General features: G+C 38.1%; 2 protein-coding genes across 2 annotated transcripts; one reads left to right on the top strand and one right to left on the bottom strand.

Moving 5' to 3' along the window:
* The first annotated feature begins 1,227 nt into the window (after positions 1 to 1,227).
* Positions 1,228 to 2,998, top strand: LOC130408312 (zona pellucida sperm-binding protein 4-like). The gene is made up of 8 exons (XM_056731798.1): positions 1,228 to 1,534; positions 1,602 to 1,789; positions 1,857 to 1,978; positions 2,029 to 2,186; positions 2,299 to 2,488; positions 2,560 to 2,707; positions 2,788 to 2,860; positions 2,928 to 2,998. The coding sequence occupies exons 1-8, from the start codon at positions 1,228 to 1,230 to the stop codon at positions 2,996 to 2,998; spliced, it is 1,257 nt and encodes a 418-aa protein (XP_056587776.1).
* Positions 2,999 to 11,972: 8,974 nt separating this feature from the next.
* LOC130408022 (zona pellucida sperm-binding protein 3-like) lies at positions 11,973 to 13,855 on the bottom strand. Its single transcript, XM_056731415.1, has 8 exons — positions 13,277 to 13,855; positions 13,081 to 13,202; positions 12,891 to 12,994; positions 12,641 to 12,818; positions 12,460 to 12,577; positions 12,304 to 12,389; positions 12,139 to 12,227; positions 11,973 to 12,056 (listed from the first exon to the last, which is right to left on the bottom strand). Exons 1-8 carry the CDS (start codon positions 13,853 to 13,855, stop codon positions 11,989 to 11,991), a joined length of 1,344 nt encoding a protein of 447 aa, XP_056587393.1. The 3' UTR covers positions 11,973 to 11,988.
* Between the last annotated feature and the right edge of the window lie 554 nt (positions 13,856 to 14,409).

Here is a 14,409-nt window from a genome sequence, read left to right as displayed (position 1 = left end):
AACCATTGACCTTGATATGTTCTTAAATTGACCGTGTTTTATAATGTGCTTTGTTTTCAATTCAAAGCATTAATATTGAGCTTTCAGCAGTTAATTTACGTTCGTGTTCTATATGTATGTTTGCCATTAAAATATTATTGCTAAAATGTTTTTTTTAACTCACAGATAAACAAGATACATGATAATTATTCACAAGATCATTTTAATCAGGTGGTGTTAACGGACACAGGTTTGACTCAATTCAACTTTCTTATCACCTTTCATAAACGAATAATTACAAAAAACAAATAAGCCCCAAACCAATCGATTACTAAAATTAAATTACTCATTTATCCAAACGAAAAATAAAGAGACATTTTAAAATGGTGCGGTTTTAGGGACAAGGGAAGAAAAAAAAAGATGAGGAGAAGGTGAAATGTAAAGCGTGGTCGAATAACATTTGGATAATGTTCATTTTGAAACATACTAGGCACAAAATAAAAACACCACGGAAGAGATTTCCTCAGGTTTTATAAATACGTCAATAGTAGGAATATTAGAGCAACGTATCTACGTGAGAGACATCAACCGATAGACAGAATACAGACAAAAGAATAATAAGCAATTTTCTGTTACAAAAACATTCCATTGGCATAATCATTCTTCAAAAACGTAATAATTGCTAACTTTTATACCTGCTACCGCCTACTGCCTCTCCACCTTAAAGTTTTTGTGCCCCTTCAATTAACATTTCGACGTGAAATCATTTTCGAATGCTACTATGGTTCCATGTTACATTTTCTTCGCAGTCTGTTTTAAGGAAGGCTTTCATTTGAATGTGTCCTTGTTTTGTTTCGAATGTATGGTCAATAAATAAAGGAATTAATCAAAATGACCCAATTTCCTCCCGTTTGTTCCGTCCCACCTGTCATGTGTCTATTCACCACCAGTGGGGCCCTCCCCGCACTTTGAGAAACTTGAACTTTGTGAAAACTTAAAAGCAAACAAATGTTGAGAACTTTTCATTTCTGAAAGTACGCTTTATTTTCACTAGCTTGGTAGAGATTGGTCCAAACACGATCATATAAAATCTTGAGAGTGAACAGAATTTACCCTGTATGTAGCTTCCAGCAGGTCTGGAGAACAATCATTGTAAATTGATCAAGGGGGCGCTGCAAATTCTGACTGAGGGTTTAAAGAGTATATAAGACTAAACACAGGACTCTTAGAGTGTCTACTTGTGGCAAGATGGCGGGAAGTACAGGGATTGGTTGTCTTGTGGCTTTTTGCGCATGGTTTTGTGCGTTTGGTCATGCCGTGCCACAGTTCGGTAATTTTCCCCAGGAGCCTCAATCTCCAGTCTTCCAGCAAACTGAACAACAGTTTTCTCAGAAGTTTCCACTTCAGAAGCCAGTGGTGCAGTCAGAACCTCTTGACAAGTGTGCTGTAGCTGATTATGAGCAGATCCAGTGTGGACAACCTGGTATTAGTGGTGCAGAGTGTGAAGCTATAAACTGCTGCTTTAATGGATTGCAGTGTTATTATGGAATGTCAGGTAGGGGTGTGAAACCAGTTTCTTTCCAAGCTGATTACCTGATAACTTCCTCTGTCTCTCGTTACAGTGACTGTCCATTGTATAAGAGATGGTCAGTTTGTGCTGGTGGTGGCTAGAGATGTTACTCTGCCTCGTCTGAGTCTGGACACGGTCCGTTTGCTGGGTGGAAGTGAAGCATCTTGTGGTCCTGTTGGTTCCACGCCTTCATTTGCCATATACCAGTTTCCAGTCACTGACTGTGGCACCAGCATGACGGTGAGTTTGCTGTCGACGATTTGGATGTCTGGAATAGATTTGATGTCAATCGTGTTTTTGCTTTCAGGAGGAAAATGGCTATGTGGTGTATGAGAACAGAATGACTTCATCCTATGAAGTGGGGATTGGACCTCTTGGCTCCATCACAAGGGACAGTCAATTTGAGGAGGTCATCTGGGTTTTCTCTCAGTACTGTGAATTCTTGAACGTATGCTAGAAGCTCTTTGTTTGTTGTCTAGACTGCTCTTCCAGTGTAGATATTCTGCCACTGCTGTGGAAGCTCTGGTTGTTGATGTCAACACCGTTCCACCACCTCCACCTGTAGCTGCTCCTGGACCCCTCAGGGTTGAGCTTAGACTGGCAAATGGCCAATGTGTCACTAAAGGCTGTGCAGAAGGTAACGATGTGCTAGTCTTCAAAAAAATGCTTCTCACAAGAGGAGTGGTACATTTGTAGCACTGGTCTCAAACTCTAGCTGGGCAGTAACAAGAAGCGTTTATTCTCAGGAGATGAGGTGTACACGTCCTACTACGGTGAGGATGAGTATCCAGTCACAAAGGTCCTGCGAGAGCCTGTGTATGTTGAGGTGCGCATTTTGGAGAGGACTGACCCAAATCTTGTCCTGATGTTGGGACACTGTTGGGCGACATCAGCTCCTAGTCCTCTCAGTCTACCCCAGTGGGATCTTCTAGTTGATGGGTGAGTAGGATCCCAATAATTTGTCCAGATAGTGTGCTGTGAACGAGTCCTGACTGTGACTTCTGGTTTAGCTGTCCTTACCAGGATGTCCGTTACCTGACGGCACTGGTTCCTGAAGTTGGTTCGTCTGGTCTCCAGTTCCCAACCCACTACAAGCGCTTTGTTGTGAAGATGTTCACGTTTGTCGATCCATCATCACTGGCCCCTTTGCAGGAGACTGTATGATTTCCTACAGCCTTTTTCGTATCCTCTAAATTGCCTCTTTATATTTGTTGCTAAAGCTGATCTTTGTTGGACAGATCTATATTCACTGTAGTACTGCGGTGTGCCACCCTGCTTCTGGTTCCTGTGAGCAGAGCTGTGCCAGGAAAAGTAGGTGTAACTTTGGTTTGTATACGATGTCAAAAGACATCAGTTTCACATGGCTCTTGTGTTGCAGGGAGAGCTGTTGCTGAAAATAGGAGTGAAGAAACTGTGGTTTCCAGTGGAGGTGTTTTCTTCACGATGTAAATTTCATTGCTGATTTTAATAAAGTTATTACACTACACCTGTTGTCAGCATTTGTTTGCACCGTGGCATTTTCAGGAGTTTTTTATCCCCGAGGACAATTGAAGTGTCTTGAGATAAAAAGAGCTGGTTTTAAAGGAAACGACAGAAGGTTAACCGTTCAGAGATGTGCTCTTAAACCGCTTGATATCTGATGATTTTTAGCTGTACAGACCAAAGATGTGGCGCAAAATTCATTAACTGTCTTGATTCCCTGTGACACTGTAAAATCTAATTAGTTAACCTTACTTAAAAAAAGCATGCAAACCGATTGCCTTGAAAAAACTAAGTAAAGTGAAATGGTAATTTTTGAGTTCAACTAACTTACAATTTTTACTTCAGATGTACTTTTGACCTAGTGTGGACTACTCAGAATTAACTATTATTACCAACTTAAGAATTTCCGTTGGATTTACTTTGTTTAAGTTGAGCAAACTCAAGGTGAAATTTCCGACAACTTGGATTTTTTCAGTTGCATTTACTTTTACCACAGTCCGATTTACTTAATAAAACCATGCAAACCGATTGCCTTAAAATAATCAAGTAACTGTTAATTCAGTTACTTGAGTGATTCCAACATCCATTATGAATCGAACATTCAAATAATCACATGTATAATTACACATAAATTAGTGACAAGGGTTAAAATTCAATTTTAAACATTTTTATTTTGTAAAACATTGACAGACAAATTGTTTGCCGTTTAATGTAAATGGAAGTATAACTACAATAATCAGCCCTGACCTTCAATTGTACAGCTGTTGTTAAATAAACATAATACTTCCTGAACAATAACACACAACGACCAGACTTGCTGATCGATAAAACACTATGATCAGACTTGCTGACCAAACAACTAACATGTTGACAATTGCATGAAAGTTTAAATATGAAAGAGCAGATAACTCTGGCACACTTGTAAATAAACTGGCAGCAGACGGCCAACAATTCACCACTTTTATAATGATCAGCTTGTTGATTTTAAAGGATAGTTCACCCAAAATTGAAATTCTGTCCATTTACTTACCCCAAAGTTGTTCCAAATTTGTATAAATAACTTTGTTCTGTTGCACATGAAGAAAGATATTTGGAAGAATGTTGGCTATTTTCAGTTCTAGTATATCATTCACTTCGAATTTTAGTATTTTTTCTGGTAGTGAATTATGTGCCAGAACTGAAAATAGCCAACATTCTTCCAAATATCTTCCTATGTTTTCATCAGAACAAAGTAAAATAAGCAGGATTTTAACAACTTGAGGATTGTTAATAAAAAAGAATAAATCTTTATTTTGGGTGAACTATCCTTTTAAATGAACCAAAAACAAATGAATCCACTGCCATAAACAGGTAAGAACTTATGCCATACATTCTCACTCTTACACATACTTTTTTTACATCCAACTCAACAAGAGATTTCTAAGAGATTGCAGTTTTGGTGGCAGTTTGTTATGTCCCAAGCCAAGCATGACTCTTTGAATACAATTGAAAGTGTTCTTCATGGTATTTGGATAATCCAAATTTAAGGCATATGACAGCCCAAACAAAACGCACATTGCTTGAGGTAGGTTTGGAAGACAGTCCATTACAATACTTCCCTCAACAATGATGGCAGTAGACATCGGCTCAAGGCAGAGAAGATTTGGAGAAAGAGGTAGGTCATCAACGACAGTCAGCAACCCAACAGATACCATTTCACATCAACATCCGATGCCTGCATAAAACATTAAAACAATATTACATAAAGGAAATGCTGATAAGCATGATCAACTAAAAATATTATGACCCCATGAACTAAGAAGTTGACAACAAACTGCTATTTGGACTACCAACGTGGAGCTAACGTGATTTATGGGGAAATAATTGATGCAGAGAGATGTTGAATGTAATTTGTTAGCAAATTCTCTTACAACTCCAAATTCTTAGTTCTTTAATATATATCATTAAGAAAACTTACTAGGCAACTGTTGTAGAAGTTACTGGGATCATCACCTAGCAGAACAGGTAAGCCTCTCAGCACAAGGGTACGCCTTGCTGTCACATCTGGTTTCTAGAAGCAAAAAATGAACAGTACAAGTCAATATTACACAGTCAAAAAGAGACTAACTGAGGAAGTGATGTAATGCTGCTGTTTGTGTGAACATCATCAAAAAGATATTTAAAGATTGTAAGAAAGGGTAAGTCTCTCTAGTAAATGCAGAAAAGTGCATAAGTGTGACCACTGTAAAAAGATTTCTCTTCTCCTGAGTAAAACTGCTAAAATAACCTCACCTCCAGTGTACTTAAGATTGTGTCAATACAGCAGCAGTGAGGGGCTCTCTGGCAGGTGCCACAAGACTCCTAAAAAAAGACAAATAATACTTTAGTAAAAAGTTACTTCCTATAGTATTGTAGCAAATATATTACTGACACTTGCATGCTTTACTTATTTTACAATAAAACACTTACACTTACTTTTATATATGCATATGCTACAAATATATACATTGACCTAAAGCAAAAATGTGTAATCAAGTAAAGACTATATGACGATGACAATGAAATCGCATATTTCAAGTATCTTGGCGGGATATTAAAGGATTTGTTGATACATATACCAATTAATAAACGAACATATAACCCATTATTTGATAAAAAATACCAACGTGTGTGTCAAAGTTTTTAGGGTCCGTAAAAACGTAAAAGTACGTTACCTTTGGATAAATCGTTTCCGTTTTAAAAAGGACAACAAATATACCAATAATATTTTTAACATATTTCACTGTAATCATGAGCATAAATAACAAAAATGTAGTAACGTTCATGTTGTTAATGATCGACATGCAACCAAAAAAATGCATTTTCAGTCTCAGCACGTGGTGAAACAGAAAATGAGTACATAATTTCACATTTTAAAAATTACAAAACCTTTTAGTCAACAATGTAATGGACAAATATGGATCCCAGAACATGTTTAGACTTGTTTAGAACAAGTCTAGTCAGTAAGTCAGTCACATTTATCTAAAATTAAAATACTAGTTCACATACATTTCACAGACATTTCAAAAATATACCACGGACAATTATAACTTGATTGACAACTTACCTTTTTTTCCTTCTGAAATAATTAAACGGTCTCACGTCGTCCTCAGCTTCTGCAAATCATTAGCACATGCACCGCCTAAGTTCCCAGATGTATTCACTGCGCATGCTCCATTCTCGGTTGGCGCTTGATTTTCTTCTAATTTCTGCTCACAGACAATTTCTGCTCTTCACTGCCTCTCGCTGGTGTAGAAAAGTAATTGCTTCGCTCGGCCGTACTTGCTTTATTTAAGTAACATATACTTAAGGGGACAAGTAAGGTGTTATATTTCCCCTGCAAGTACTCGTAACTTGATAAAAACTAGTAAAATGTATACTTTTTGACAACTGAGTTAAGTTAACAAATCATTTGTGAGTAAGGGCAACAATTAGATTTTACAGTGTAACTCTGATAATAAAAAAATGTTTGGCATTTGAAAGCTATCTTGGAACTGAAAATGAAGACTTGATAAGTGGAGTTTTTAGGGGAATTTCTAAACATGGAGTAATTGAAATTGTTCAATGCATTTTTGGAGCTGCGTTTGTTGGTAAACGTAGAGCCCAACATTAAGGTGAAGAAATAACCGTTTCATAACTTGGTCCCTTATTGGATAACTCTCCTGGAAGAGCATGCGACACGGCCACAGGAGGATCATGCGCAGACATCACTTTCACTTGCAACAGGAGAGTGCGAGAGCATGCGTTCGCGAAATTCAGGTGTTTGTTCACTGCATTTTGGTGATGAATGTAATAAACTGTGGATATAACGCTAGATTTGGAGGAATTTTGAAACCGATATATGGACTCATCCCAGTGCTAAAAGAATCCGGACATGCCGATTGTGGAGAGTGAAACTGATGTATGTTTTGTTTACAATTGGAAGCGCATGTGCTTTAGTTCAGCCTACCCCTCTCTCTCGCACGCGCTCTATGTTTTCGGAACAATCTCAAAGCTCTATCTTTTATAAATGTGATCAAATTTAATACTCTTTGAAGATACGAAGTATGCAATACTACTATATAGGTACTCAACATTAATATGAGATTGGCTGTTACGCCCGCTTTGGAGTCAAATTAAAAGTGGGTACTTTTATTCTTGAGTATATTTCTTTTAGAAATTCTGCACTTTTACTTCGTTAAACTGCGTGACGTTCCCTCGTTCCTTCATGCTTTATAAAATGCGTTGTTTATTTCAAGGTTTTCGTTTCTTTTTCCGGGTAGTCCCGAGTGACTAATTCTTTTGAGTCGATTCTTTTGAAAGTGTTAATTGAACAATGGGCAAAACCGTTTGATGGGTTCAAGAATCAGTGATTTGTTCAGTTCGCAGCACGATCTGAATTATATGAAGCGGCGGATTACTCACTCCTCGTAGGGCGAATCTTAAAAAAACGTAGAACACAAAGACCGTTTGATGAAGTGTATATGAATCTATATCTATCCAATCAAAACTGCAAATGTGTCATATTTGTATCCCAAATAAATATTTACAAGTAAAAAATAAGAATAGACTATTGTATGGTACAAGGTATAAGCTATATACAGCAGAATGAAATATCATTTGCAGAAAAAGTTGTATAAAAATAGATGGTGCACTGAAAAAAATGTTATGTTGACTTTACATCATTTTTTATGTCAAGGGGTTGCGCGAAATAGATTTATCTAAAACCCAGATATATTTTTTAAGTTGAGTGTACTTATATTTCATAAGTGGATTGTACTTATATTTTATAAATTGGTTTTACTTATCTCGTTCAGTAATTTCAGTTTAATTATATTCATAATTTCAGCTAAACTATTTTGAGTAGAATTTATTTGTTTTTTGTTCCGTACACTAAAAATTGTGCAACCATATCAATTTAATGGTTTAATTTTTACATACTTAAATCAAATTTAATCCAATGGTTTTTTTATCTCTTACTTTCATTGATATTCAGACACATAAATCAAACCCAATATTTTCAACTCCAACTTTATTTTTCTGATCTAAGAGATTTTTACTCTCCCTAACAAGAGTGGCTGTATACATATATGTATATACAGGAGAACTTTGGAGGAAAGCCTTTAACCACCCATTTTCAAGAGCACAACATATACAAATAACAAAATAGACTAGTACTATACAGAACAAAAAATACTATAGTACCAGAACCCTCCACAGCTGCAACAGCGAACAATGAGGACCTGATGCTGAAATCACAAAAAACTGCAAACAGATACATTCAAAAAATACTGTAATAGAGAAAACATCTTAATATAACTAATGTTAGTTGGTTTATAAATTTGAAGACAGACTTACAGAATAAAATGAAATATGTGACTTAAATGTCCAGTGAAGCTTAAGCTCCTCTGAGAATGATAAAAATAGGTGAAAATGAAAACACATCTGTGTCGAACAATGAGAAGGCTGTAACATTACTACATGAAACTATAAAGAAATGTCATAATTCCATGTTTTCCACATGGTTCTCCATCGTTTGAACTTTGACGGGAGCTCTTTCAATGACGTCATCTCATTGTTTACTCTTCTTAGTCAATGCTTTAATGGTGCAGATGTCACCAACTGTTTATCTCAAAGCGCTAAACTTCTCATATATGGCGGTAGTGGATGGATAAGGTGGATAGATGCAGGATTGCGATTTTTATTTCAGGTGAATATTCCACAAAATCCAATGACAGCTTTAAATGGTCACACCAGTGGCTGTGTATTAAAGTCCACTACTCACTTTCTTTTCAGTTTGAAACATCTTCTAGGGCTGCATTTTACATCATACTAAATGTTTTTTATCGCCTTCCAAACCAGATTTAAAAACGCAGCTTAGTGGCGTTCAAAGAGCCGCTGAAGAAATCCTACAGTCCAGCAATGATTTTGTTCTTTAGTCCACGGACTTTAGGGGTAAGCCTTTCTCCATCCATTTTCAACAGCACTTTTTGAATGAATTCATTGTAGTATTTCAGCTCTTTGGGGTAAGTCAGTACATAGATGACTCCCAGCATCATTGCACATGCTTGGGCTACAGATCCAATGTTGTCCAGAATGATTTCTCCTTCAACATAAATACCAATGTCACCATGTGCTCCAATTTCTCCACCCTCCTTGTTGATGACATATATGCCCATGGTGGATATCTGCAGGTCTCTCTGGATGTCATCTCCTTCAATGTCCTGTATATTTGTAAAATATAGGTTAAAAAAAAATAGGATTTAATGACCTGAAAATTCTAAATGTCTTTATATTTAAAATATATAATTACACTGGTCAGTAAAACTTTTGAAAATATTTTTGTCAGTTAAATAAATGTTCAAGTGAATTAACAAATCACAGATTTTTGTTTTTATGGCATTGTGGAAAATAACAAAAATGGAGCAGAGACACGGAATTCAGAATAGATTTAGAGAAAGACTAACACAATGTTGGTTTTGTTTTTTTAATTGAACATTAAGAAAAATAATGAATAAAAACCTGCCTTATCATTTCAAGAACCAAACTTTGGTTCAAAATGGTTTAAAATGTTTTAGCCAATTAATGAAAATCTCCAAACACAGACAAATGTACATCACCCTGTGACAAAATCCATGTTGTTTTACTCTTCAGGATTTCATTTTCTCAACACAAAGTTTGTCCCGTAAGAGCTTGAGGAAGTGTCTAGGGAGAGGGAAGTCTGGGCATCCCTGCTTAGACTGCTGCCCCCGCGACCCAGCCCCGGATGAAGCGGAAGAGAATTGATGGATGGATGGATGGTAATCTCAATAAATGTATATTTGTTTTGCCTTGTGAAAAACCAACAAAAATAAGTAAAAAGCATATCACTGAAAGTCTTTTTTCAGTTCCGGGTCAGCGTGTCAGATTTGCGTTGTTCTGTGTAATGCCCGCTTACATGCCATTTCCGACACTGCACGCAGTAGACCATTTGACCAATCAGATCAGAGTAGGCTGACAGAAAGGAGGGTATTAGACAGATGAATCGCCAATCAAATCAATTGAGAGTCAGAAAAGAAGTGAGGTAATAATAACTGGATATTATTAGACGTACGGATGTACGTAATCTTGTTGTTGCACACTACATAAACCAAAGTAGGACCTTAAAAACCAAAAAATATTGGTGCGATATGGGATGCATAATTTCTTCCAGCATGAATCCCAGCTTTAAGTTTCATGTGTAGCAGCTCACTTGAAACGATTTGCAAGACTTCTCATTGCAAGAGTTCTGAGTGCCAGAAGAAAAATTCCACTTCTACTGTATTCTGAAAATTTATAAAATCACAGGAGTGAGTACACCCCTCACATTTATGTAAACATTTTATTATATCTTTTTGTGTGACAACACTGAAGAAATGACACTTTGCTATAATCTAAAGTAGTAAGTGTACAGCTTTTATAGGAATGTAAAAAAATCAACACACAGCCATCTCGACTTGAGCAGCCATTTTCAAATATTTTTTATCATTCTGTTAAAAATAAATACCTTTACAATCTGATATGTGATAGAGGAAAAGTTCAACAAACAGCAGTCCTGAACCCACGACGAAATGTTGGTAACATGCTTTACGCTCCACCCCATTTGAACAGTCAATATTCGTGTGCTTTTCTTACATTTTGTCTATTCCAATCTGATACTGATGGGCGGAGTTAGCAGAAATAGCATCTGCTTACAAGGAGGGCTACTAGCACGGTGAATGGACACTCCATATTTTTTATTTCTTTCAATAATTGGTGGGGACAAAATTTACCACCCTTCCACCTGCAAAATACACCTATGCTCTTTACCCTCTGGGATTCTTCAATTAGGAGTCACGCCTTAAAACATGCATCTTATTTTTTTTCTGGACAATTGTAGTACAAATTTGTTCAATAACATTTTCTTTTTTGTTTCGCAAGAAACAGCTTTCCGCTGTAATGACGGTCAAAAGCTAAAATTCCCCAGAGAGCAGGTAGTAGAGAGCGAAGTTTGTAGGTGCATTTCTGGCCATTTTTTTATGTGACTTTGCTACATCCACTTACTCTAGGACATGAACATATCTTCATGGAACGCATCTTTACCAAAGATCCCAATGATTTTTGGCATAAAAGAAAAATTGTCACCTGCCATGTATTGTTGACTAATGCCACTATAGGACTGGTTTTGTAGTCCAGGGTCACCAAAATGTGTTGTGTAACAGTAACTGCCTGTTTTTACTAAAAACCAGTTGGCAGGTAGAGGTTCAAGTCACCGGACATTGGAATATGCGGCAAAAAGTTCTATCACTATCCCCTAAAGATATTCTCTGAATAAACAGTCCAATACAGTTAAGGGTTTAACGCGAAGGTTGTCAGTTGCGTTGCTAAAAGGAAATTGATAAGCCAAAATCTAATAGCATGTGCATACTAAATCAAACATTGTGTACAGGGGCAAGAATTAATGTTCATGCTTCAGCAATGTCACTCAAGAAAGACTGTAGCTTAATTAAAACACCACATGCCACATATGCATTGCAGTAACTGCTAGAGAAGCCATATCATTAACATGGAGTTCTTTACAAGCTACATGAGTCTTTGCAGCGCCAAGCCTAAAACATCCTTGACCCTCAGAAAACACTTCAACCTAATCTAGAGAAGAATTTGCAGTTTGTGTGAAGTTCTAAATCGTTGTTCACCCATTTTACCTCAGGGTATAGGGATGTTATTTTTGGGAAGGTACAAGCTTTTGTACCTACCATCCATTACCTAGCAAAAAATCAGTAAGAGTGCTGTAACAAGTACACGCTTTCCAAGGTAAAAGGGCTTTGAGTGACAAATTAGAACAATAAAATGGCAAACATCTAAATGAGATATGGAAGACTTCCTGAAGGACGACCACTTATAGACCATGTATAAATCACTTAAAAGGTTTATTCATCACATGTCCTCATGGCCATTTCAAATTAAAGTCGACCAAAGCCAAATTCCTTCACATTCAGGGGCCCAATAGATGCTTGCTCCCACCTTAGATCTATGGAGAACAGACAAGTAGTGAGAAACTTCCAAGACCATAATCAGAATCACTTTTAGTTAGTCCGTGTTTCAACACATACCTCCAAGAACCTGATCGCTTGCACTACTGCTGCTACAGGTAGAGTCACAGCAGCCACACACCTGATCAGATTCATCCACAGACACCCAGCTGCCAAACAAAGACACATCCTCAATGATAAACGTCATCCTACAGACCCAGTGAAGGCCATTTGGGGGCAACATACCCATTAGAGGAGAACGAGCAAGCCTTGTGCTCAGAATTTGTTGGAGTGGATACAGGAACCGCCTTCAAAATGCATGTGATGTAGACCTGCAAAGACAACAGGGTTCGGGTTTCCAAACAGTGCACTAGAATGTACTCAACTAAAGCAAATACATACCAGCCCACTGTTCGCTTGCTGAAACCGGAAAGCCTCCAGCTGAAATTGCAGCTTATCAATTTGAGTTCGAGGCAGGTAGCGAGAGCTCGAGCCGGTGAACTTTGCGTCAACCAGGCACCTGGTGAAGAATGAAGTTAAACACCATGGAATACTTCTAGGATAAGCTGGGTACATGCCTTACCCATTATTCTCAATGAAGGAGTATCTGGGAGCGGAGTTCACGTCAGGGGACATAGTGGCTACGCAACGGTCCACAAACACACGTAGAGGTACATGGTTGAACGTCTTCACAGAGGCCTCAATATTCACAATGTCACCGAGGAAATACTGGTTTGAGGGTCTCTCAAACTGCCACTCATCTTGTAAGGAAAAAAATTGATAAGGTCTACAAAATTGAGTTGAAACTACATTAAACCCTACATAATACATACCAGTCATAAGCTTGAGGGAGAAGACCAAACGCTCTTCTGCAACCTTAGTATCCGCATATGGTAACCACGTGGGCACCAGGACATTGCTGCTCACATTATGCATTCTGTAGATTATAGAAAAAGGTTGGTCACCGCAATATATTTTTACTACACGCATGAGAATAGAGCCACCTTGAACCCAGAACCGTACCTTGGATAGTGACACTCAATACTGACCACAGCACCACTACTCCGGACAATAGGAACACCATTTGAAAACTCTTGGGGAGTATAGACCAGGGAGAATGTATAAACAAGCTCATCTTCGGTCACCTAAACAAACAAGAGTGTTACTAAAGAATTATTCAAAACTAAATCACTTTTGGGAAGAGGATCAGTCTTCTCACAGTTAACATGCTGCCACATCCATGCAGTTCTGATTCAAAGAGGAGCACTCGAGCATTATTGTCCTGCCCTGTTGGTCCACAGCCTCCCAGTGCAAAACCTGAAGCCATTAGTAGTTGTCCAGTCCCAAAGAAGTCCTCCATCACTTCCACATACACGGAATTCTCACCACACTGAGCCCCTACACTATTGGGAGACAAAGGGTTCCGCAGCTCAAAAGGAATCTCTGGCTGTACAGGTTCTTCAGGTAGGCTTGGAAAAGTCCACGTCAGTTTTTCCATGGGACCCTGCAAAAGCTGTTTAGACTGAACACCAAGAGGATCTTGACCAGGCTTTCCACCAACAACACCAGGAGTCTGCATTGAAAACTGAGAAGGAAATCTCTGTGGCACAAGCATGGGGTTGTTGGTTTGAGGAGACTGAAGCATTCTGGTTTCACTCTGCTGAGGAACTTGCATTTGTGACCAAGGCCTAAATGTACTAGGGTTCTGTGTTTGAGCTGATCTTCCTCGCCATTGTGCATCCGACTTGCCAAATGCAAGCACCAGTACCAAACCAAATCCAGCTTGAAACAGCCCCATCATTGCTGTACTTCAGTTTCCATGAAGCATTCGAAGGCCAGCATAAACATTTATAAGTCTGGAAATCAAGCTACACCCCTCTAATGATTGGCGTAATGCTATTCTAGACTTGTTCATTTACCTTTCCAGCTTGCAACAGGTGGATGTTGTTGGACAATTAGAACGCAGATGGAAATTGGGACGTTAGTACTTTGTATTAAGCTTTTTTAAATGAGGCCTTTTCCACACCTACACGGGTATACTGAATCCGAAAAGGCATACTTGCTTACTATATAGTAGGCAAAAAGCAGTCGGCAAACGATTAGTACGTCGTATCGTCTGTTTTCCCAAAACAGTATGCGAGAAATTGCCGTTTGGCTTACTGGTGACGCCAAGATTCCGATGAACTCAGCGACAGACACTTCTATATTAATATATCCCATGAGCCCACGGAACAGAATACCAGACAGGACCGCAAAACAGTCTCAGCCGACATTCATGTACAAGTAAACATGTTGTTTATTATTGTAAAGCTAATGTAACATAAACATTGACCTTGATATGTTCTTAAATTG

Source organism: Triplophysa dalaica, chromosome 19 (assembly GCF_015846415.1).
Source record: "Triplophysa dalaica isolate WHDGS20190420 chromosome 19, ASM1584641v1, whole genome shotgun sequence".
In the NCBI taxonomy this organism is placed as follows: domain Eukaryota; kingdom Metazoa; phylum Chordata; class Actinopteri; order Cypriniformes; family Nemacheilidae; genus Triplophysa; species Triplophysa dalaica.
The sequence above is the reverse complement of the archived record's forward strand: the minus strand, read 5'-3'. Positions and strand labels throughout refer to the sequence as shown.